The sequence below is a fragment of the Photinus pyralis genome, unplaced genomic scaffold (genome assembly GCF_008802855.1).
Source record: "Photinus pyralis isolate 1611_PpyrPB1 unplaced genomic scaffold, Ppyr1.3 Ppyr1.4_LG1, whole genome shotgun sequence".
Taxonomy (NCBI): Eukaryota; Metazoa; Arthropoda; class Insecta; order Coleoptera; family Lampyridae; genus Photinus; species Photinus pyralis.
The window spans coordinates 23,170,472-23,196,019 of record NW_022170249.1 but is presented as its reverse complement, the minus strand read 5'-3'; the positions used below and the strand labels follow the sequence as shown (position 1 = coordinate 23,196,019).

The 25,548-nt window shown below is 37.1% G+C and overlaps 2 protein-coding genes across 2 annotated transcripts in view; one reads left to right on the top strand and one right to left on the bottom strand.

Moving 5' to 3' along the window:
- LOC116160631 (S phase cyclin A-associated protein in the endoplasmic reticulum) overlaps positions 1–25,548 on the top strand; it is a 62,448-nt gene that overhangs the window by 7,541 nt on the left and 29,359 nt on the right. Inside the window, exons 4-10 of the mRNA XM_031473882.1 lie at positions 6,632–6,923; positions 6,976–7,098; positions 7,147–7,408; positions 7,455–7,682; positions 7,733–8,253; positions 8,300–8,429; positions 24,233–24,360. Coding sequence (XP_031329742.1) covers positions 6,632–6,923; positions 6,976–7,098; positions 7,147–7,408; positions 7,455–7,682; positions 7,733–8,253; positions 8,300–8,429; positions 24,233–24,360 — 1,684 coding nt within the window. The remainder of the gene's footprint in view (positions 1–6,631; positions 6,924–6,975; positions 7,099–7,146; positions 7,409–7,454; positions 7,683–7,732; positions 8,254–8,299; positions 8,430–24,232; positions 24,361–25,548) is intronic.
- Positions 1,596–3,897, bottom strand: LOC116160632 (insulin-like growth factor-binding protein complex acid labile subunit). Its single transcript, XM_031473883.1, has 2 exons — positions 3,621–3,897; positions 1,596–3,562 (listed from the first exon to the last, which is right to left on the bottom strand). Exon 2 carries the CDS (start codon positions 3,499–3,501, stop codon positions 1,663–1,665), a length of 1,839 nt encoding a protein of 612 aa, XP_031329743.1. The 5' UTR covers positions 3,502–3,562; positions 3,621–3,897; the 3' UTR covers positions 1,596–1,662.

The following is a 25,548-nucleotide window of genomic DNA, read 5'->3' as shown; positions in this document are numbered from 1 at the left end:
TTGAAATTATGGATTCTACAGGCCCCATTCTATAAGAAAATTTTTTTTCCGGGTCGATCTGAGACAATTTTTTTTTCGGGCCTCAAAAAAAGGCAGTGTATAACCTTCTTTTTTTACCAAAAATCGACTACACCAAAATTTCTCGGGAAAACACTTTTTCTTATTAATTTGGGTGCGTAGAATCCAAATCAATTCGTACTTTTTCAATCAGACTTCTCAATCAAAAGTTATAGACTAGAAACCAATTTCGAAAAAAAATTCAAAGGGCTGTAACTTTTGAACTAGTAGCCAAATCTTGGAACTGTTTGAAATTATGGATTCTACAGGCCACATTCTATAAGAAAATTTTTTTTCCGGATCGATCTGAGACAATTTTTTTTTCGGGGCTCAAAAAAAGGCAGTGTAATACCTTCCTTTTTCACCAAAAATCGACTGCACCAAAATTTCTCGGGAAAACACTTTTTCTTATTAATTTTGGTGCGTAGAATCCAAAACAATTCGTACTTTTTCGATCAGACTCCTCAATCAAAAGTTATAGACTAGAAACCAATTTCGAAAGAAAATTCAAAGGGCTGTAACTTTTGAACTAGTAGCCCAATCTTGGAACTGTTTGAAGTTATGGATTCTACAGGCCACATTCTATAAGAAATTTTTTTTTCCGGGTCGATCTGAGACATTTTTTTTGTTACTTTTAATTATGAGCTGCAATTTAAAAAAAAACTGTATGTTAATCTATGCAATTCCACCTGGCCCTTAAGTACCCAGTCCGCCCCTGATCATAGTAATGTTGGATCCTGACTTTTTGTAATCGATGGGTGAGAAAACTACAAAACCAGTTTAGAACTACTCCTCTAATTCCTATAGCTTCTAACTTTGATAGTAAAATGACATGATCCACTAGGTCAAATGCCTTTTTAAAATCTATGAACAGACCTGTTATTTTTTTACTAGCATTTAGGCCGTTATGAATCAATTCGGTAACAATGGACAAGGCATCTTCAGTGGACATTCCTGATCTGAATCCAAATTGCCACGGGCTTAAGAAATTAAATCTATTTAGATACTTAATGAGTCTGTTTTTCATTAATTTCTCTAGAATCTTTGAAAACACCCATAATAAGCTGATTGGCCTTATATTCAGCCTTACAGTAGGCTCTTTTTTTGAAAATTGGGACTATCACGCTTAATTTTAAGATTTCAGGGAATTGGTTTTTCAAGTCTCTTATTACGTCGAGTATTTCAGTATTTGTTACTGGGGTAACAAAAAAGGATTGCGGGTAGCAGGAATACCAGGAATACTTAAACCAAGGTTTTCGTATCCTGCGTCATTGTTGACCTGACTTTGAACCCTGATGAGGTAACGATTCACCTCTTCAGCTATCTTACTCGGCTCTGTGATCACCTCTCCGTTTTGTAGTTACTACTCACTATCACTACTAACTATCCGTGTAATAGGGTGAAATCGACCCCCAAGGCAAGTATCTATCTTTGAAAACAGTACACTGCAGTTTCAACCAAAATACTACACACGGTACATTGCATATATAAAAAGTCTGAGTTTGAGTGCTCCTGGTACTTTTATAAAAACATTAAACTCTGTTAAACTTGATGGTTTATTGAACAAACTACATTTTTCAATTTAAAAGACCCTAATTTCTTAATTTACCAGTCGGTAAACATTGGCTGCTCATACTTTTCTTCAACAGGTTTAGTATTCGTAGTAACTAATTCGTTGCCATCCAATATAATCTTACGCAGTTTCGGTAACCCGCGCAAGTAATTAACCGGCAAAGTCTTTATTCGATTATTCTCCAAGTCTAGTGTTTGCAAATTGTTCAAGCCCTCGAAGACATCCTCATCGACAACCGACAACTGATTATTTTTCAAAGTAAGAAACTTCAACGATCGCAATTCTCCAAACGCGTTACTTTCAATTGTCTCGATCTGGTTGTACCCGAGCGTCAACATGCGGAGCCTACCCAAGCCCTGTATCGCGTTGCCCGGCAAGTGTTCGATGCTGTTATTACTTAAATCCAGACTGTACAACGAACCGATCGGTTGAAACGCCTTCGTAAACCACTTTTCGATCTTATTGTTAGTCAAATTTAAATTTCCCAAATTTTCCAGCTTGGTAAAAACGCCATCCGCGATTTCCCCGATTTCGTTACTTCCCAAATCCAGGTGTTCCAGTTCGCGTAGATGATCAAATTGGCTTGTGAGCGACTTTATCTCGTTATTGCTCAAGTATAGAACGTTCAAATTGATTAGACCCTTAAAAATACCCTCTTGCAGCTGATGAATTTTGTTATTCCGCAGTATCAGATTGGATAACCGTACTAGTCCCTTAAAGTTGCCTTGGTTCAGCTCAGTAATTGAGTTGTAACTCAAGTCTAGTTTCTTCAAGTTCCGGTTGAGTTGGAAGGGTTTTCCTTCTATTTTTTCTATGCGGTTGTGTGATAAAATTAGAGTCTTGAGGTCTGTGAGTTTCTTTAAGATGACCGCTGGAACGCTGGTGAGCGCGTTGATGGACAGATCCAGGTAGGATAATTCAGTGAACGCATTGAACACGTCGTCTTGTAAGTTGTCAATTTTGTTGTTTTGTAAATTGAGGGTTTGCAAGTTAGCTAAACTTTGAAATAATTCAACGTTAATTTCCGAAATTTGGTTTCCCTCTAAGCTTAGGGTTCTTAAAGCGTTTAAACTTTTGAAAATGTTCTTGTCTAATTCTGTAATGTTATTGTTGTGCAGTAAGAGCGTCTTCAGCTTTTTTTGGCAATGGAAGGAGTCTGCGTGTAATTTACTCAATTGGTTGCCATTCAAAGCGAGTAAAACAAGCGAGCAAAGATGATGGAATGCCTTCTCTTCGATAGCACTGATGTTGTTGTTATCTAATTTTAGTTTTTGCAAGTTGTGCATGTGACTGAACATATCTTGATCTAGTATTGGTATAAAATTGTTCCCCAAATTTAATTCGGTCACTTCGTTGGCTTCTGCCAGAAAATGTTGTGGAATTTTTGTAAGTTGGTTATTGGTCAAACTGATGCGAGCAATTTTAGTAAGATTTGTGAAATTGATGTCATCATCGTCACTTATGGTATTGTTGTCAAGGTAAATGGATTGTAAATGGTTTAGTTCGTTAAGTATATCGCTGCTCCATTTGTCTACATTGTTATCTTGGATGATAATCTTCTTTAAGTTTTGCAAACCAGCAAAGGTGTCGTTTGGTAACGTACTGATATTTGCGTACCTTATAGTAATTTCTTCAAAATTATGCGCAAATTTGATGTCGCCAAGTTTAAAGTCATCTGGTATCTCTCCTTGAATCTCAAACTGTTTGATTTGTTTACGTCTGAATCTCATTTGTGCTATTTCTTCAGGTATTTCCTTCCAGTTAGAAATATCTGTGCAGGTGAGTTTCTTGTTTTCGCAAAAGCAGTTTTGCGAAGAAGACGAAATCGTCGATGACAACACGAGAAGCACAAACATCAATTGAGAATCCATTTTTCCTTCAAAGAAAATTTAGCGTGCGAATTGAGTTTAATGACTTTCCACACACAGTTATCTATAAGTTATGTAACTAATAAAATGTGGTTATATATTTTTGGATTTGAAAAACTCACCTTTTGCAGCCAAATTTCCCTAAATTAACATTGATATTATGATCTGGATTTGAACATTTGCGTTAGGAACATAACTTAATGCTAGTTTTTATCATCAGTTAATCAATATCGTTTTTAAAAGCACTGATAACCTCCTACCTCTTATTGTATCTGATTTTTCTGCGAAGTTTGGGAGAACAAACTCCATAAACTTAAACAAAGGACGTGTTCACGATGACCTATTCCACTTTTGTGGCCAACTTAAATTTCGAAAACCTTAGAAATGGGGATTACCATATCAATTAAAAATTAGAGTCAATGTCAGTCAAAACAAAATAATCTATATCGTATATTGAATAATATTAATGTTAAAAGATTTACAGTTCTTGCAAAGTAGTGTTTAATTACTGATTAAATTAAATTATAAAACGTCGACGGCTATGCAATGCGGCTATTATAATTTTATCAATGAGGGACTAGGTAAAGAAAGAATACAGTCATGTTATAGCAAGCTTGCAATTTTTTACAATGTTATTTAGGGCCGCCAGGTAAACTTATCTGGTAGATAACCTCCAGTGTGATTGTTTCCATGGCAAAATTATCTGTCAGACAAAAAACCGTCTTAGTGTCTTTTATTTTACAGTGGTCGGAGTTTTAACTTTTAGCTACTCTCCTCACTACACAAACATCTATGTTTTGCTTGGGTTGCAAACCCGAGACCCTTATCTAAAGACATTGCCAATAATGGCAATCCGACTGAATGACGTAAGTCGACTGGGGTACAGATATCGAAATATGAAATTTGTCACTATATAATTTTGAGCTATTTTTTAGCGCATTTTTGAATCTCAAAAAGGAGCCTACCACCCGCACGTTAGTAAAGGAGGTATTGCATTTGTGTAAAAAATGACCTCTACTTTTTGACCCAAATACACGTGCACCAGGAATCCGAATCGAACTGATTGGAACCAAATTTTATACACATATCCTTAGAAAGAAAAAAATGAACTGAAAAGCTTTTGGACAGAACGCGCATGCGCAGTGTGTGGGTGGTATCTGCTAGCCACAGCAAATTTTTTAACTTGTTTCAGAATGTTGTTGCCTAATTTTGTGCTGCTTTTGCGATATTACACAAACGTTGGGTTATGTTTTTCACTTATACGTCAGTTTAGAATATCATTACACGGAAGTTTCTATAGAAGGCCTTATTCTGTGGTTTTTATGATGATTTGATTTGTATTTTGTGGGGTTACAGATTGTCAGTGTATTCGCATTGAAATATAAACGACTTAACTGGAAGGGAAACCGGAATAGGCGACAAATGCGTACCGTTGAAACCGTGCGACAGAATGAGGTGGTTGTATAACTATTTCACTCACTCTCATCGCGCCTAGTTTGTTTATTAGCATGCCTGATAGAAGCAGACGTTATGAATTTAAAGTGAAATAGAAAAATTATGTCAATGAATTTAATGTTACTAGTGTGAGAGAGATAAAGATTCCACCCCTCGTCTGGCTTCACTAATAATATGTTTGTTTCCCTTCCAGTTACGAGTATATAGTTCAATGGTTATCCGACTTTCCTAAAATGGTTTTTGTAAAAGTTGAAATTCTCTTAGCCGAGGGCATGCTTGAAATAAAATTGCAGCTTGTAGCATATCTGTCGCTTCAAACATTTCCGGAAAGATATTTCAATTTCGACATGTAAAACGGGCTTTAGCCAAGGATCATGTTTGAGGTTGATTTACCTTAGACCATATAGTACATGGACTGCTAATTGTAACAAAAATATGGTCAAGGACATCGCCTGGGTATGTGAGTTTCAGGGTAAACGAGCCTGTCCGAAGTTGTCCGATTAGATACGATGTGAGACTGTCAACCTATAAATTAACAAACGTCAATTAATTATTCGCTTAGATATGGCAAAAAAAGCAAACCTATTCTTATTTGTGGACGTATAGAAGATAATCAAGTGTATTTAAAGCTTCCTGTACTACGCGGTTACCATAAAAGCTACTATCTTTACGCGATGCGAGTTGTGTTCATACGACTTTAGTTTACCCTGAGATTCACATACCCACGACTACAGTGCCCTCTATCCGTGACCACCCATTTTGTATTGAAAGCATAGGGCTAATAGCAGTCCATGTACTATATGGTCTAAGTGATTTACACACTTACTAGGTAAGGAACTGTTGTGGTACTTCAGTGTGTTCAATGAAGTAGAAAAAAATGATACGAATGTAGAACTAAAAAGTATAAATTGTGCACAACTCGTGTGTGTGATTTAAAACCGAAGTAGCTTAGTAAATAGTTGGGTTAAGTATAATATATGCACATACAATAGACTGCTAACCAAGTAACTGCTTGCTTTTTCAACTTGACGCAACTTTAGTTCACTTGTTTCTGCTCAAAATTATTATAATAAAGACAAACTAAGTCTTCAACTAATCAAATTCGGGCAGAATAGCGTGAAGAAACGTACACTCTTTTCAACCGTCGTGAACCATCCAGCCTCGTTTTTCTTTGATTCCCAGTATTTAACGAAACAGCACTTCTACTATAAAAATCTTGCTCAAGATCTTTCGAAAACATCGCCACTAATTATTAGACTTGATAACGCCACTTGCGCGAAACTAATGCGGACATAGTTATACATAGTTATATCTTCTAACATCGTGCATTAATAAAATCTCGAGCAATAACAAAACTTCTTATCGCAAACGACCAGATGTGCCTACATTTTAACACACAATTTCACGTTGTATAATTAAATACACAAATCTAAGTAAACAATTTAAAAAAGCGATACATTTTAAACGAGAAAATAATACGCAATTACAAACAATTCTAAAAGGAATAATAGACACTGAGACATAAATTCAAGTAAAATAAAGCAATTTTGTGGTTATTCATAAATAATCTCTTGGATTTACACTGTTGTTTACGCAACAATACGATCGTCTTATTATGATAAGGAGTGATAAGGATCTTCATTATGTGTAAAATGCGTCCTAAACTGATCATTTTCAGGTATGTCATGGGGTGAAAGAGTGGACACACTGGCAACATTAGAAGCCCTCGTCGCACGACACCCTGGACGTGCTCTAGAGTTACACCAAAAACTCTCAAATCCGGCACGTAGCACCAGTCTCCAGGAAACATTAAGAAAGTACCAGGCCAAACAAGCGAGAGCGGAACAGCGTCGTCAACTGCTGCAGCAGGAGCGTAGCAATAAATTGCAAGCACTTTTAGCGAGGGTCGAGGATGTTAAGTGCGCAAAAATGCAGCTTATTGAGGAAAAGAGGCAACGGATGGAAATGAGGTGGGTATCCGTCCCGTGTTGTGTTATTTTTATTTGAATTGTGGTGTCGTAGAATGCAACGTGCGGCGCAAAATAGAAAGCGCCATTTGAAGGGCATCGTAAGAAAAGCACACGATGAAGAGGAGAAACTGAAAGAAATCGCATTTATTAATGAGCTGGAAGCAAAGAATAAGAGGTGAGTTAAATAGGTGGCAATTATCCGGTAACCTGTTGAACTTTCCAGACACGATTTCATGCAATTATGTCGCGAACAGAGAGGTAGGCTTCAAGGCATTCACGAAGATCGCCGCAAAAAGCAAGAGGAAAAGGCCGCCAAAGAAGCGGCGGTCGAAGAACGTAGACGTGCGTTGGAACGAGAGCGATTGGAAAGGTTAGATCGTCTCAAAGATGAGCGTAGGCTACGCGACGAGCGACAGCTTCAACAACAGCAGCAACGGGAGAGAGAAAGGCAGGAGCTAGCACGAGGCAAGGCGCGTGATCGAGAGGTAAGCGCAATTAGTCTTGGACACGATTTCAACGGCAACATTTTAGGAACGTTTGCAAGCCTTACAGGCGCAACAGTTGGCGTCAACGAAAGAATTGCAAAAAAGAATCGAGCAAAAACAGGAGGAATCGGCGCGTAGGCACGAGGAGAACATGGAACAAATTCGACAACGGGCTCTGGAGCTCTCAATTCATCGCTGCCATACTGATGATAACCAAGCGCCCAATAATGCCCTTTATCCCACTCAAAAGTTGTGTACAGTTTGCAATGTTCTGGTAAGCACTTGCACCGCCAGGCTTGTCTATTTAACACCTCAATATTTTAGATCAAGTCCGAAGTGTATCTAATGAGTCACTTACGCGGACGCAAGCATCAGGAGGTAGTGAAGCAAGCTAACTCGGGCGCAATAATTCAATCGACCAAAGAGTTGGAACAGTTCAATTTACAGCAGATTGTCGACGCGCCCTTAGATAAAGAAGATCCCAAAGAGATAGCAGCTAAAGAGAGAGGCAAGACTTACAAGAAGCGGTGTAAGAAACTGCGCCAGCGCATGCTCGCAAAAGGCGCGGAATACGAAAGTCAGTACAAACCATTAATAATCGAAAGCGCCAATAAGCACAGTTTAAATAGAAATGTACATACAATTAGCAGTATTACTAGTCAGGCCGTTCAAGGTTGGTCGCCTAACACCACCAGCTTATTAAATCGAATCTTGAACGAGCTAAATCGATTGCTCGTTAAGGGGCCGAAGGAAGACTTCATTGCATTCCAAAATGTGGGAGGTTTTTCCGGATTAGCGAAATTGTTTAGTTTAAGTCAAGACGCACATTCGCCTATACCCACCAAGTAAGTCTGTCAGCACATTAAACCATTGAGTAACCTCGTGTTTTAGAAGTCTCATTATTGCTGCCAATTTGTGGCAGACATCTTGTAAAGGGGTAAACGGTGTCAAAAACTGCGAACATGTAATTTTATCAAATAGGATAAGTGCTGTTATCGACTTGCTGAACGTTTCCTTGCAAGTAAGTACATTTCATTGCAGATATCTGTTTGGTTTTGGTTGCACATCGCACAGGTAAGTTTGATAGTTGTCTTACATTGCCGGCCCATGTGGCACAGTTCTGTGGGACTGCGGTACTAAGTGTCCTTGGTTCCCATCCAGGTTTGGGCATGGATATTTGTAAATGTAATGGTTGGGTTGGTAGAGCAGCCGTGGCTGAAACCCCGCCCACTCAAAAATAAAGGCAAAAATATAAAATTTGAATTTTTTGGTAACGCACATGTCAGTTTAATAACTGCAATGGTTACAGTAAAAATGCTCATAATTAATTTAATTATAACAACTGAAAAATCATAGAAGTGGGGTATACTTCTGTTGAGCGTAAGAGAATTAATTTAAATTATACATAAGCATTCGTAGATGGAATTAATGATCAACTTCATCTGCTCTACTCCATACTGGCAGACTATATAGTTTAGGCTTACCTCTAATTTAATTTATCAATCACGGTTTCATTTCTTTCCTGACAACTGTCACGACAACGTTGTGTTATTAACAAGGTAACTGCTCTGTAACTAATTGGATTTGCATCACCACTGCTGCGCGTTACCGTTTCAGATATTGAAATATACTCCCCGCCATTAGTAACTGAACAACTAGTGTACTTTGATCAATTTTGATGAAACTTTCAGGACAGTTGTATTTATTTCGAAATAAGAAACGATGAAAATTTGAACATTATGCAAATTAAAGTAACACTAATAATAAAGCTTCGCTGGATTTAACACGTGTAGGTTATGATAGGTTGGAGGCTAAATGCTTTACGACCATCTGTAAACACTTGTAAACAGTTTAGGTGATCTTCACAGACGTCTTTTAGAATCTTGTGTATGACAAGCTACCATCGTTAATTGGAATGTTGGGATTATGCGGCGGGATCGGCGCTATCCAGCTGATAACGGCGTAGACCTCCATGACCTTGCAGTTCCAATCTCGTTTTAATTTACCATAGGAAACAAAAATATGGCTGAAATTCTAAAATATTAACTTCGCCCTCTTCTTCTAAATGACAATTGCTTTCGTACGCAACAAAACCCACTGAAATATCTGGACGGGAACGGTTGCAAACGGCGGGGGGATTAACTGCAGCGTTAATTACGGTAGCGGCGGCTGAAACACAACTTTAGAAATTAAATCATTTCCTTTAGCTTCTCCTAGACCCAACACAAATACTTTCGGCGCGACACTTACGTAACGGAGCGCCTCTTTATACCGGGCGTTCAACAGAGTCATCTTCAAGACGTGAAAACTGGGCGCTTTGTTACATCCTTAAATGACAATGGGGTCATCCCGCCTTCATTTTATATTTCTGATCCACAAAGTACATTAAAAATAAAAAGACCCGTGTGTCCTCAATTTTTATTTGCGAGTAAAATAAACCCAAAATAAATTATTGAAAAGCTGTGTTTTTAGTCCGAATTTGAAACGCTTCAGACTAAATACGTCACAAACCTACAACCAATCACGTAGAAGTGAGCAGGCAACCTTACGCGAGGGTCTGACGTTTGTCACATTTGACGTTTTGAGTGGGATGTTTAACTGCATCTAGCACGAAAGTGACAAGTGCCTGTGACAGATGACGCAAGTTATAAATGCCAGTCTCCTGCAATATTGCCAAGTCGTTATGTCATCTGAATGGTTCTAGGAACTGATTGGTCGGGCTTATTACGTCACAGAGCCCGCCACCATCATATCGTTTTGAATAAACCTTTAAAACCGCACATGTTCATTATTTTTTTGCTAATCAGCCTCTATTTTTAAATAAACTTTTACTGTCCAAAAAAATGTTTTATGGTTTCAGGTACACGCTTATTAAATTAGAACTGCGGAATTCAACTACACTGTAAACCCCCATTATAGTAAAATATGTCTTATTTAAGATAAAATTGACGTATTGGGGGATTTTTTCATAAACTTTTTCTAAAAGATTAGTTGCTTACTTACTATCCAGCTCCGCAACTCTCGAGCGGCGCCTTTGATCTGGCGGTCTACAACCAAGCGAGGTGGAATGGTGCGCACTTTCTCGCACTTGGGGTAAAAGTCGGGGCCGGATTAAACGAATTTTCATCGCACGGTCGCTTCACAGTACCGTAGTAGGTGATTTTTGTGCTGTATTGTAATGTGAACGTTTAGAATTTGCTGTACAATATTACGTAATATGGCAATGAAAGTAGGGTTAGGTGTTTAATAAATTTTATTGCCTAATTGAATTGAATTCGGGAAAATGGCCAACGTGGCAACACTGGGCAGGATCTTGGAACTGTTTGAAATTATGGATTCTAAAGGCCACATTCTATAAGCCAATTTTTTCTCCGGGTCGATCTGAGACAATTTTTTCTTCGGGGCTCAAAAAAAGGCAGTGTATAACCTTCCTTTTTTACCAAAAATCGACTATACCAAAATTTCTCGGGAAAACATTTTTTCTTATTAATTTTGGTGCGTAGAATCCAAAACAATTCGTACTTTTTCGATTAGACTTCTCAATCAAAAGGTACTAAGGACGACTTAAATAACTATCGTCCTATCTCCATTATCCCAGTATTCGGTAAAATATTTGAAACCGTACTGAAGACTAGGTTGTCATCATATCTAGAAGATAATGATTTGCTAAACCCTAGTCAGTATGGCTTCAGGAAAAACCGCTCCACTACCAAGGCGGTGCTCAAATTGATGCAACAACTGGTGAAAAATTTGGACGATGGAAGAATCTCTCAAATCACACTATTTGATTTATCGAAAGCCTTCGATTGTGTCCCGCATGATCTCCTTGTGGCGAAATTGGAGTATTACGGATTAAGTGGCACCTCGCTAAAGCTCTTTAAGTCATATCTTGAAGAACGACAGAATAGCGTGTGTATTAAAGGCGTCTATTCAAACTGCAGTACAATAAAGGCGGGGGTGCCGCAGGGCTCAGTGCTTGGGTCAATCTTGTTCATCACCTTCATTAATGATTTCTACTACACCATGTTACCTAATACTTGCGTTTTATTTGCCGATGACACAATATTGCTATCATCAGCTAATTGTAACCTCTTAACACTTCATTACTGAAGGGTGACAATGTAACGCTACTTTCATCTACCATTTTTCTCATTAGAAATCTAAAACGCATTGTCAGCCCTCATTTACTTAAGATGGCATATTTTTCCCTATTTCACTCACAAATAAGCTATGCTGTACAGGTCTGGGGGAACTCTGCTCATGCTACGAAAATTTTTCGCCTACAAAAAAGGGTGGTTCGCATTATAGCTCGCAAACCGTGTAGAGCGCACTGCCGTCCATTGTTTATTTCATTATCAGTGCTGTCATTGCCTTCTCTATATATTCTGGCTTCTTTGGTGGACATTCATTCGACTCTTGAATCCTACGAGCTAAATTCTGACATTCACGACTACAACACCAGAGCCAGAGGGACGTTGCGATTACCCCGACATCGCATCAAGATGTCTGATATGAATGGAGTGAACTTGAAACTCTACAACCACCTACCGGATAATGTCAAAGCACTCGACAATAGACAATTTAAAATCAAAGTTAAGCGTTTCCTTACCAGTAAAGCGTTATATTCAGTTAATGAATTTTTAAGCACACAAATATCACCGACAGACATATTATAAACTTTGTAAGCTTACATGTATGTACCTACCTAAAATACTATTTATGTATATGTTAAATGTAAAGTCATTATATCGTATAATGTATATTTATGTTGTATGTTACTTTGTATGTTACTTTTATATGTTATGCTTGACGTGCCACAAACACATCTACCAGATATGTAACGTGGTAAATAATAATAAAATAAATGATTGCACGCCAAACAGGCAATGCAGTCTTTTACCCCAAGAGGCGGGGCATAAACGCTGCGCGCGTAGATCGGCGCAAACCGCTCCCGCCAAGAGAGTTGTGCAACTGGATAGTAAATAAGCTGTGCTTGCACTGTATGTGCACAGGAAATAAACATTATTATAAAAACAAAAACGAAACCACGAAGTGAACTGTAATTGTTAGTTCTAAGATGACTGGTTCAGAAGATGGTTACATTAGGTGCACTGCATTTTTATGTCATAATGTTATAAGCTTCCAATATTAATGGGCACAGTAATGACGTCAGAGATGTCAAATTCAACACCTTGCCAAATAATACTATAGTGGAATGCACATTCAGATGACAGTACTTACCCTTGGTACTCATTTGGTACTTACAGGCATAGGATACAGTGACAGTGGCCACCAAGGTGGATTCATAAACGGCACTCCGACTGTTTTATACAGGGTGGTGCGTAGCGCAACGCAGCATAGGGATTTCAATGGTAATTTCTTTATAGTCAATTACTAGCTCCCCTAGTTATTTTAGAGCAAAAGTCTAAATACGTTTTTTTTTAGAGAAAACAATACTGCATCTGTTCATACTTTTAGTTATAATTTTCCATTTTTCAAAACTGTAGAAATCGACAAAATAAAAAATTACATTTTTATAAATCAGTGATGCTTTGAAATCTTTAAACAAACTACTAGCGCATCGCATCTAAGTTATCGTTGTTTGACGTCGAACGATTTTCATATTTAATTTTGTTTCAACTAACCCACGCAATAAAAGGCATCTTAGGGTAATGTTTTTTTAGAGAATGTATGATGCATCTGCATCAGATAGGTACTATTTGTTTATCAGAGAGAATCAGAGTACGTACATAATCAAAGAAAAAAAACTGATTTGAAGAAGATTTGTTCCTAAACTTATATTCGGGTTTTCCGCTACTGCAGCCAAAACGTTGACTGTATTGTCGTTTTCCTGATGGTTTTGACGGACATTTTGAATGTTATTGCACTTGCAGTTCTTTAACTAATTAATAAACAAGTATAACTTTAAAATACGTCAAAGGCAAATAATGAAACGTGATCGCTGTTGGTTTAGGTAATTCCAAGGCATATTTGATTTATTGTAAAATGAACCTTTTTATTTTGTCGATTTCTACGGTTTTGAAAAACGGAAAATTATAACTAAAAGTATGAACAGATGCAGTATTGTTTTCTCTTAAAAAAAACGTATTTAGACTTTTGCTCTAAAATAACTAGGGGAGCTAGTAATTGACTATAAAGAAATTACCATTGAAATCCCTATGTTGCGTCGCGCTAGGCACCACCTGGTATAGGAAGCCCGTGTACCAAATCTGACCTCGTATGCTTATTGCCTACCTTCCAGTCATAGGCTGGTTTTACTATGGGAGATACATCCGTTTTTTTGTCTATATAATCATTAATAAGATGATTCTGAAGTTGTAACTCATACAATGTGTTGATGTAACCATTGCTTGTTATTTTAACTTAACGTCAGCGACTACATTTTGTTTTTAAAGAACAAAAAATGTGTTCAAGTTTTTCGGCCTGAATATAGGCAACACATGCAGCGTACAATTTAGATACTAATATAATAGCAAAACTTAATTTTCGTTTTCCGTTTATATCTTCTTCAGTTTTCACTGGGCCGATACAATTTGAAATTTCTTTATGGAATCTTTCATTCTTTCTCTTTTAGGCGTATCCTCTAATTGGATTTTTCTATATTGTTTACATGTAAAAATCATTCGAATTGTATGGTAAAACTGTAAAATGTCAATTACTTCTTGTGTACCTACTCGTATTTCACAGCCTACTGGTTTGTTCAAAATAATAGTAGTAGCAGAATGTGGATTTATTCCATTTTATTACATTGGTGTTGCAAATTAATGTGAAACCTAATTAGCAAATTCGTTTTTAAATCGACGAATTTTATGTTTAAATAAGTTAAAGAAAGAGAACCTGTAACTTGTAAGCGTGTAAACTGTTAGCAGTAAATTTTAAATTGCGTAAAAAAAGGTGATAGGGAATTCGCAATGATGCCTCCTTCGTCTGGAAACGCAAACCTTTGGTCTACTGGGGAACCGGGAACAGCTTATAACAAAATATTCATTATTTGGATTAGTATAATACCGCAGATTATGTTACGGTAATGAGAAAGCAATATACCGGCTGAATATTCCAAAACCGAACATAGGGAATTAACATGGGAAAAACGTCTTTTGCTGATCGTTGCTCTCCATGTTAACTTAGAGGGTTTATAATGACACCAATCGAAAGAAGATTTTTTTTCTCATCTAATATGTACACGAATTAGTTCATTTTCAGGTGTATTTCTCATTATTTTATCAAAAATTCGGCAATAAACCCAATCACCATGGCTAGGAAGAAAAAAATCAGATTCAAACGTTATTCAATTCGAAATCAGTTTATGACAACTGCCATTAATTTGTTTGTAAAATGTATTTCGCTCAGGGCAAAGTATTTATAATAATAAACAACGTTTACAGCGGAAATAGATACTCTAGTACGCGATATTTGCTTTCCGTGCATTTTAATGGGCGTCCGTTACAAAACCTATTTAAATTCTTTAGGAAATTTCCATAATTTTGGTAATTGGATTTATTGTCGAATTTTTGATAAAATAATGCGAAATACACCTGAAAATAAACTAAGTCGTATATTAGATGGGAAAAAAATCTTTCGATTGGTGTTATTATAAACCCTCTAAGTTAACATGGGGAGCAACAATCATGTTAATTGCCTATGTTCGGTTTCTTAATATTCGCCCGGTATAAAAAGATATGGTATACACTTAAAGAAAGTGTACATTGTGTTGCCTTTAATCAGGCGGAAAATGTTACATACTACATTTTGTTGTTAATAATACAAACGTAATCTTTCCCGTATATTCAATTGACAATAGATGGGTAAAACAACACACTGTATGAATTCAAACGTCAAAAATATCGAATTAATGATTATATTGGCTAAAAACGCTGTATCTCCCATATAACTATAGTAAAACCAGGAGGGTAGGCAATACGTATACGTAGCCAGATTTAGAGAGCGCTGTAGGTCGGAGTGCCGCCACCATTATGAATCCACCTTGGTGGCGACTGTAGTGTCTAATTTTTGATTGGTTGTTGAGATTGGCGGCCTTGTTGCGTCGAGTCTATGTAATAATTGTAGTCTATGCCACACATGTTATACGTGTATTGTGTGTTGCCTACTTTTAACTTGATTTTTCGATACAACTCGGCGGTTGGGCTTCTAGAGCGAGAGAAAGTCGGTTGTAAGTCAAGCGTCGCGTCGGCTCGTGCAGAATGTATGCTACTTGACCAGAACAGTGAAAAGTGCTAGAGTGAGATCGTAGAAATCGGGGGGAACATGACCCTTCCGTAAAGAACCGTCGCGAGGCGGAGGGCCGAATTTCAGAAGAGGACGGGAAACAAGCGGTGGCTTCACTCTCTCAGGCCGACCAGTAAGTGTGGAATGATGTGTCGCGTGTACTAATTGACCAATGCATGGAATCTGACAGAAGATAGACACTACTTGAGTTACAGGCATAAACAGGCATGGAAAATCGGACTATCCATACGATTTTAAGGAATGACTTCCATGTGCGTAATATGCGTGCGTCGAGGTGGGTGCCACATGCACTCATTGAAGGTCAAAAATGGGCACGATACGCAATATCCTGTGACCACCTGCTACGCTACCAGCAGAAATGAGACCACATGCGGACTTAGGAACCAAACGTTTTCGTATTGACACTGTGATGTACCCAGGCCAGTCCCGAGAGACTGCGCAACTCAAGATTTAAATTCAAAACTTTCCCTCCCAAACTAACTGAACCCCATGGCACGTGATCGTCTAGATAAAGCTACCTAACTTGAATAACCGAATAATAGGACCACTTATTACGTTGTGTTTTAAAGAGTCGCTACAAGATGTGTTGTTTGTCGGAGTGAGGATCAAGTAAGGAATACAAATAAAACAAGTACATGCTTTAAAAACGGAGATTTAATCCAAATAATTTGCATTGCAGGATTAAATTTAGAAAATGGTAGTTCACCGAGTACAAATATAAAAATAGGCTGGGAAAAATAACTGACCAAGAAAAAACCCAGCCAACAAATTAATATTGAACTTTATAGCAAAATTAGTCGTCTGTAATGGCATAAATGCATGTTGTCAAGTACATCAATACAAAGTCGAATCCCAGGCTCCACTGGAATTCCTAAAGAATCAATATTTCACACACATAACAAAAACAATCATTAAAACATTACAATAAATTCATATAATAGGTTTGGATATTGGATGGCCAGTGCAAATCCCACACCGAGTAGTCTTTAGTTGCTCTGGTCATGACATGTCAGCATTGTATGAAATCGCTAGGAGTTGGCCTCTCAGAAGAGCCTTTCACATAGGAAGGATACCCCAAGTTGTTAACAAAACAAAAGGTCACAACGAGAACACGCCACACGCTTTTAGCGAATCCCTGCGCAAGTGAGACCGGGCCTAGCCAGCGCCCTCATGTACGACTAAGCGGGACCCCAACTAATTCATTCACACATCTCTAGGGCCAGTCCAACCCACTAGTCTTAAAATGCCGGGTTATAAATTACCGAACTCCAGGCTCTTTATCATGAGTACTGACAATAACCGATCAAAAGACAACTCATGACATAACATAAATAACAGAGTAACCAACGGCAAACTCGCACGCATACATAATCATAAACAAAATAGTTATACAGAATTTACGTAGGCGTTGACAGCCAACATATTTGCACTGGCATAACAAAGACTGACACAAAACCAATATTCGGTCACCACATGTCAGGGATCGACTAATCGGATTGATTAGCAATATCGGCAGATTTTGTATCGCAATTACAAATATTCGGGGTTTATTTAAAAAAATATCAAATCAAAACTAAAAACTGTGTTTTTCGTCGCTATCTTGTAAAGTTTGATAGTTCCATATAAGCGATCGTCCAATTGAATAATTGTAACAAATTTTTCTAGGCCTTCTAGTTATAAATTCTTTTAATGAATGTAGTTCATGACTAAATACACAGAATTTGGTTGTGCAACAAAAACATTAACAGAAATAAAAACTTACGTTCGTGCCTGCCCTATCCCTTAATATGGGATCGAAAGAAATGGTTAGTTTTTAACTTCTATAAGAAAGCGTTCGGGTGAATAGTCAAAGCTATCCGTTGACAGAAGAAATATGTAAAAATGTGCAACTTAAGCGGGAAACTTACTTAGGTTGTAAAAGAAAGGTGCAATTTGGTCGTATAATGAATCGAGCGTTACAACAAAAAAACAGTACATAAAAGATATATATCTCTGCGTATGTCAGTTCTGAACTTTAGCCAGCCTCTGCTACGTCAAATCGAGATATTAAATATCGGTATCAAATATAGCACAGTACATATTCGAAACAAGTCACCCTGCCAAATATTAATAATCATAATCACCCGGTTCAAATAAATAGTAGGAGCATAAATTTTAGTACAATCACATTACAACAATACAAAGGAACATGTCGTGGCAAACATTGGTATCAAGTAATTAATTCACAATGCCAAGTGCAATATGTAACAATCAACCACCTAACGTACGTCACTCGCCCCCAGATGAAGGCACCCTGTAAATACGCAGTAACATATTCAGGTAAACAAAAACGAAATGTGCTGCAATAAATTCAATTATAAATTAAAATGTAGTTCTGCATACTTGTATTGGGTATCGCCCCTAAGGGAACATACAGCATCTAAATATAAACAAAAATACGTAAATCGGTCAGTAATTACCCAGTAGAAACAGTATAATTAAAACTGCAATTTGTATCTGGAATGTGTTATAAATGGCAATAATAAATGTTGTACGAGAATAAAGTTAAATTGGCAAATAATTGAACACGATCATATCGTTATTAGGGGGATGCAATAGACGTAGAGATAAATAAAACGAGTACATCACCTTTGTAATTGTCGAAGCTGCACTCACTATTCGCAACGTAAAGATTTACTTCTGGTCACAACAAAAGCACACATACTTCTGCCGCATTCTCCCCCATTTTTGTTTAAAACAAATCCTAGACGAAATTTGAACGTGCCCCGAGACGGGTCCATACGGATCATTAAGTTTCCTCGCATAGCGTAATATTTGACAGTTTTATTGTAAATTATGGTCCATTTCAATGTAGAGCAGAGAAGAAAAAAACACGTGTTCCACGAAAACGAAACAAAGCGCAATCTTGACCTTTTTCGTCGCGCCAGGCTCGGATTCGGGAATATTTAAATAGAATTTTAGCGGGATAATTCGGTTCCATTACAGTAATAATCCTCGATAAATTTAGAAGACATAATTTCACAGAAGGAATGAGTCGCATCCAGTGGCATAGCATGCCCAAATGGCGGTCAGGGCAAGCATTAAAATTGCGCCCCTACGTAAATTACCTTAATATTAAAACAAGATATGAAGAATCGTATACGATGTTCAGTAGGGGAGCTCGCATTCGAAAATCTGGCTCATTCCATAGTACTGTTCCTTGAACTCGTAGAAATCGATTGGCGAAGGTTTGACATCGCTGTCTGTTTCGTTCTCGAGATAGGCGAGGAACAGACGGACGGACGTACAAATCCATCACATAATTAATAATTTTCATATATGGAGAGTATCTTTGGCAACACCGGCATGAATGTTACCGTTTTGCTGCAGGTACCTATAATCTCACCAACTGCGGTACATTTTAGTTATTCAACTCAGTTACTAGAGGGCCAGAGTGTCGCCCTCCCAGCGTTGAGTAAATTCAAACTATTTCACAATTCTTTGCTATTACTGAAAACAAAATTGGAAAATTCGAAACCGTTCGTGAGTTATCATGTACACAGACGGACGGACGGACAGAACATCCAAAATCATAAACTCGCTTTGTGTCGCTCGTTAATAAGCAGTGGATTGCGGATTGAAAAACGAGTTTGTTTTATTAAATCGTATTTGTTTGTCTTGTGATAACGCTGCGATTGCACTTTTTCACCATGTAACGAGCGCGTTGTCTACCTATATCCTTCCACAGGGTACCTATAGGTTCATAAAATGACCATTTTTTTATTGACATTTTTTCCAAAATTGCAAGCATCGTTCCAATTTTCATAAGTATATCTGTGTTGATATGTATTATGTGTTGCCTATACGCCAGTCGTTATATGTCTAATATTTCTATTGTAGCTCATGTTTTATTTGTTAGCTGAAACAGATTTAGTTTTCAATTTATTTTTTTGCTACTGTGCTGCACCTCTACCTCGATCTTACCTACAACATTCCGATAGCTACCGCCCTCACACGTCGAACTACAAAATCAAAACAAAGACCATAAACTCTTATTTCCCGGTTTTCTCTTCTCCATAACAAACACTTGTTTGGTTGCCTCGCCGGTCCATTCGTAATATCGAATGCGGCAACTTGATCTGGAAATACTTTTACTTTAAGGGTTATTATCGCCTGTTTGCGGATACGGCGGAACGTAAGGGGAGAATGCATTAGCGCCAAGCTTTTAGTCGCGGTGAGAGCTGAACGACTTGTCTATAAAATGGAATGCACGTTATGAATTTTACGCTTTCGTTGTTTTTAGGTGACGGCGGCGTCGGAAAAAATTTATCGTTTCTATAATTTTCTAACTAGTTTTCGCTTCCACTTTTTCAAATAAAATCGCATAGGAGCTTTGACGTTAACAAGTTTACCAACCTCGACGATCAAAGAACTTTTAATTGGTGGTGTACAATTTCTGTTTGACAAAAAAAGAGTATGCGTAAACAATAAATGTCCCTACATTAAATGGCACTGATTTAAAACATTATTGTAAATTTCCGGCTTCGAGATGCCAAGATATAAATTTACAAATAATTCTCTTTTTTTAGTTGATGTATAAATTAACTCGAAGTAAATAAACGTTGAGAGCGCGGTCTCGTTGAAGAAAAAACTTTAAACGAGTTAATTGAATAATCCAGTTAAAATAGAAACTTCTTCAATTCGTTTGCTTATAAATTATCTTGGAAAATGTCATTTCCCGTATAGCACTAACGTAGACAAATTAAACTATCGTTAAATGTTTTTTCTTGTCCCTCGGTACATATTATTTTAAATTGCGCTCTTCCACCAGGTATCTATTTTTATATATCATCGATTCGAAGTAAGTACTTGAAAATAGGTAAATTATATACTGAACTTACCCCTCGTTCTCTGGTTTGTTAAAAATAACTATAATAATTTAAACTTTTCATATTTATGTTTGTGTATTAATGCATTATTGTGTTAAAGCATTATTGTTGCTATTACATTCACTTAATGTTCTATATGACAGATTGTAAATAAAGCGGGGCCGTAGCTAGAACGAAAATTGTAAGGTTGCAAACGACATGTTGGAGGGTGCACTTATTGTTTACAAAAATGAAGTCTCGAGAGACTTGTTTGTCAAAAAAGCAAAAAATATATTAAAAAAAACTAATTTTATCCAATATATATTATACTTATATTAAAAAAAACAAAAGATATAAATAATATAAAATAAACGTAACATAAATATAAGTCAATCGAATCAATATTTAAGCATACATAAAAATATTAGATAAATACAATTTATATTTATATAATACATTATATACAATTTATAACAATAGAAAAAAGCTGAAATATATATAGTTGCAATGCAACCTTCTCTGTTTGGCATTATGAAATTCTCTTAGAAGTGTGTTCATGTCTATATTTATATTTCTTTCCTTTTCGAATGTAATCAGCGATGTGGCCAACTTATGAAGCAAGAAACAAGCCTAGAGCTAGAATGTCCAGATTTCAGATATGTCTGAATCTGAGTTACTTAAACTTGTTACTTTTGAACCAAATTGCATAATTCTAATAACCATTATTGTACTCATACTACAAAATGTAGTATGTAGAGTAGGTGTTATAATTATCAAGAATAATCATTTTAATTCAATTTTATTGTAATAATTTATTATGAACAACAATAATATTGTATATTTGTGATAATTAATTTACAATGTACAAAAATAGCAATATTGTACATTTTTATTTTACGATTCTGATCGTGATCGGTCAGAGGGTGCCACTTAATATCCAGAGGGTGCCAGGCACCCTCTGGCACCCCCCTGGCTACGGCCCTGAAATAAAACTTAGAGATAAAAAAAATGTTTGTACCTATATTACTTATGCACTTACAATATCGTGTTTTAATTTGCCTTTTTTTGAGCCCCGAAAAAAAAATTGTCGCAGATCGACCCGGAAAAATATTTTCTTATAGAATGGGGCCTGTAGAATCCATAATTTCCAACAGTTCCATGATTGGGCTACTAGTTCAAAAGTTACAGCCCTTTGAATTTTCTTTCGAAATTGGTTTCTAGTCCACAACTTTTGATTGAGAAGTCTGATCGAGAAAGTACTAATTGTTTTGGATTCTACGCACCAAAAGTAATAAGAAAAGTGTTTTCCCGAGAAATTTTGGTGCAGTCGATTTTTGGTAAAAAAGGAAGGTAATACACTGCTTTTTTTTGAGCCCCGAAAAAAAAATTGTCGCAGATCGACCCGGAAAAATATTTTCTTATAGAATGGGGCCTGTAGAATCCATAATTTCCAACAGTTCCATGATTGGGCTACTAGTTCAAAAGTTACAGCCCTTTGTCGAAATTGGTTTCTAATAAGGAAGAAGTCTGATCGAAAAAGTACATTCTACGCCAAAATTAATAGTATTTTGAAAAACAAAATGAAATTTTGGTGTAGTCGATTTTTGGTAAAAAAAGAATCAGATACACTATTTTTTTTTTATGGCCCCTACTCAAATTGTCTCAGATCGACTGTCTGTAAACTCTTCAAGCTCTTCAAGATTCCTACCTACATACCTATAGGTAAGATTATTAAAAATTCTCTCAAAAGCTCTTAAAGACATTGTTAGAGGCTTTAAAGGCCCGCACTAAAAAAAATGGAGACCATTAACAACTCGCGGACAGAAAACTGTTGGTGATTCATGAAGACCTTCATCAAAAGTAATACTTAAAATAATCCAACGTTCTTAAAGTTATGTACAGACCTTTAAAAGCTTTTAAGGACTAATCATGGTTTTTATATACGTACCTATTCTTAAAAATTCTAAAATCTCGGGAAGACTCCCCCTTTTATCTATGCTTCTTGAAAAATGACAGTTCAAATTTTAGTGTAATAAATTGTGAATGGGCAGTTTAAATGTACCAGTGTATGGTATTTCTGAAAAGCATTTTTTAAGAGCTTTCCAATGGTGTATCACAAGTGATACGTCACAATTCAAAATTTAGGCATGGGGGCGGCGGGGGGTACGAGGTTGGAAGTTGGTTCCTTCTTTATATGACCATTTTGATTCCCCTCGATTCTACCGAAACGGTTTTGGCCATTTTGTGATACCTCTAATATAAAAAACGATATCGCCCATTGAAAGTTTTAAAAGTGTCACCCTGTATACTGAAATACTGCAATTAAATGTAAATTTTCCAATCAATGAATCAAAATAACCAAAATCCTTCGCTTGGATTCGATTCTTATTCATAAATGTAATACAAATCTATTCATGCAAATGGTTCTCATAGGTAGATTCCTTTAGGAATATTAAAAGTACGTCGAACAAAATTTCTTATGCAGATTCTTCAAAATAACTGACCACTACAAATCGACAAATTTTAAATAACTTACTCGGGTATCAATTGATCGTATCTCTTTGGAAAATGCCGCTTCCTTTAGAAATATGGAAACAGATCGCTTCGATGGTACAGTTGACTTTTTTGCACCACCACGCAAAGTTTGGCCGAAGAAAAGGTCGTGTGGATCGCAAATCCAAGCAAACCGGCTTCAATTTCGCGAAGGTAAAACTCGAGATCGTGATTATCCGACGGCCAATACTCTGCCGTGTTGATATTAATTTTGCTCAATTTTTCGATGGAAATTTCCCTTATGTGATGGTTTTGTCTGTCGGCCTGTCTAACTCGAGAACGAAAAGTGTCTGTAGACCTGTGGGCGCAGTTCAGTTAAAGCTGGACTGTGGTGCTAAGGGTCCCTGGTTCGAATCCGGGTTCAGGCATGGATATTTGTAAATGTATAGTGGGTTGGGTTGGTAGAGCAGCCTTGGCTGAAACCCCGCCCACTCGAAAATAAAGGCAAAATAAAATAAATCGTATCTTGTTTTATTATGCGTCAACGATTTGTACGAAGTTAGTCGTAGTCGTATGCGTCGCTAATAAATTGGTAATACATTTAGTATATCATATATGTGCTTTATAAATATAATAATAATAATAATTTATTGTCTAAACAGAATAGTTCCATAAACTAGGACAATATTAGATAAATATGTACATAATAGCCGAAAAAAAACATTAATCATGAAATACCTAAGCAAAAAAAATTACAATTATTTTAGTTAATATACAGGGTGTTGTATAAACTAAGATGCGGTATTTTGAGATTTTGATCGCAATGTACCTTCTACAAGTTTGCGTTCACTTTTCGGACATCAAGCATTTAATTTACAACGCCCCATGCAATGGATGAAAAGACTCAATCATTGCCGACCCTTTTCTATTTTATTATTTTTCTTCTTCATTTACCCCTTTTAGATTCAATATACAAAATGTATCCTTGTTGAATTGTTACGGATAAAGTTCCATCGATAGAGACATAAAAAATCAACGACGCGTACATTACGAAATTGTAAAATATCTCTGACCCCTCGGACTTTTAAATCAGAAATTTTATTAGGGAAGATTGACTTTCGTGCATTATTAACCGAACGTCCTTTCGAAGTGGATGCTCCTACATTAAATCTTCGAACTCGAAGGACCGTAAAATAATCCTAAACTTTTCTTGCAGAAATTGGGAGATTGCGAGGACGCCTTGCCGACCGATCCCCTGGCAGCATCCCTGATGCAGCTGGTTACTACCGTCCTCGGCAATACGTCGAAGGTGGTACAGCAGGCGCGCGTGCAGGACGTCGTAAGGTAAGTGAGTTGTAAACTTCTCTCGCGTCGCGTTTATTTATTATAGATAGATGATGCGTCGGTGTGGTGCAGTTTATAGAGGGGCGATGAGGGTAATAATGATAATGCGAATCGAATAAGTAACTAGCCGTATCGGATGAGCGGTGACATGACAAGTAAGCAATGTTGCACGCCCTTATCTGGTCATCTGCACATCTGCCGCATTTTATACCGTACGGTGTGTGTCTCCTGGGGGTTTACGTTCCTTTTTTTTCCGAACTCTCCCGCGAACGTTCGACAGGACACGTTTCTTATTTACCCGGCCCGCGAAACTAAAACGTCACGGAACGAAATAAATGAATTATAAAATAGATTCTGATTGAAACATCACGCTGCGCTGTGGGCTATCAAAGTAAAATAATCGGGGATTATCATTGTTTGCAGATGTCAGAGGATAGACGGGGTGGCTTACATGGGGTAGCCAGGGGTAACTGTACCTATACATGACATATGCATTGTATGTGAGAGCGCGCACCATGTACGTAGCGTGCCGAGGGTTGCGCTTTTTGCGTCGACATACGGACAAGTTTTCAAAACCCAATATTCGATACTGGGTTTATGGCTTGACAGTTTTATTGGCAGGTTGAAATTGCATTTTCATTTTTTTAGTCTACCAACTTACTTTTGTGAATATCTTCCATGCCTTAGGTACTGTAGGTTGTATAGAGTGCTATTCAGAAGTGGACATAGGGATTTATATGTATTGTTTTTTCCTATGTCTACTTTTAAATGACAAAATCTCTTTTGAAAGTCGCCTAATTGTATGCAACCAAAATAACTTCTTAAAACAAAGATCTGGCCGTCACCTCTTGGGCCCGGTGTACTTCTTAATAAATATCACTGTATACAAAACGAAACAGGTGTAGTAGCAATTTTTGCCCTCTGTATGCTACATTTTTGACGCAATCACAAAGGTTAACGACTAGAAATTGATAAAATTGACAATGCTTTTTTTAATGAGGCCTTCTTTGAACTTTCAAGCCTGCAGTTCACTACCAACAAAATTTAGTGCAAAAGTAGCACCTGGACATTCATTGGCAACTTATAATGGCATGGAAGCGAGGCTTTTCTCTATCCTCTCTATCCTCACTGTCTATAAACAATCTTTACAACTGCCCTAATGCAGTTCACAATGATTTAGAAAAGTAT

Excerpts from the sequence above, each read along its gene's own strand:
- LOC116160632 (XM_031473883.1), bottom strand. The coding sequence starts at position 3,501 with ATGGATTCTCAATTGATGTTTGTGCTTCTCGTGTTGTCATCGACGATT.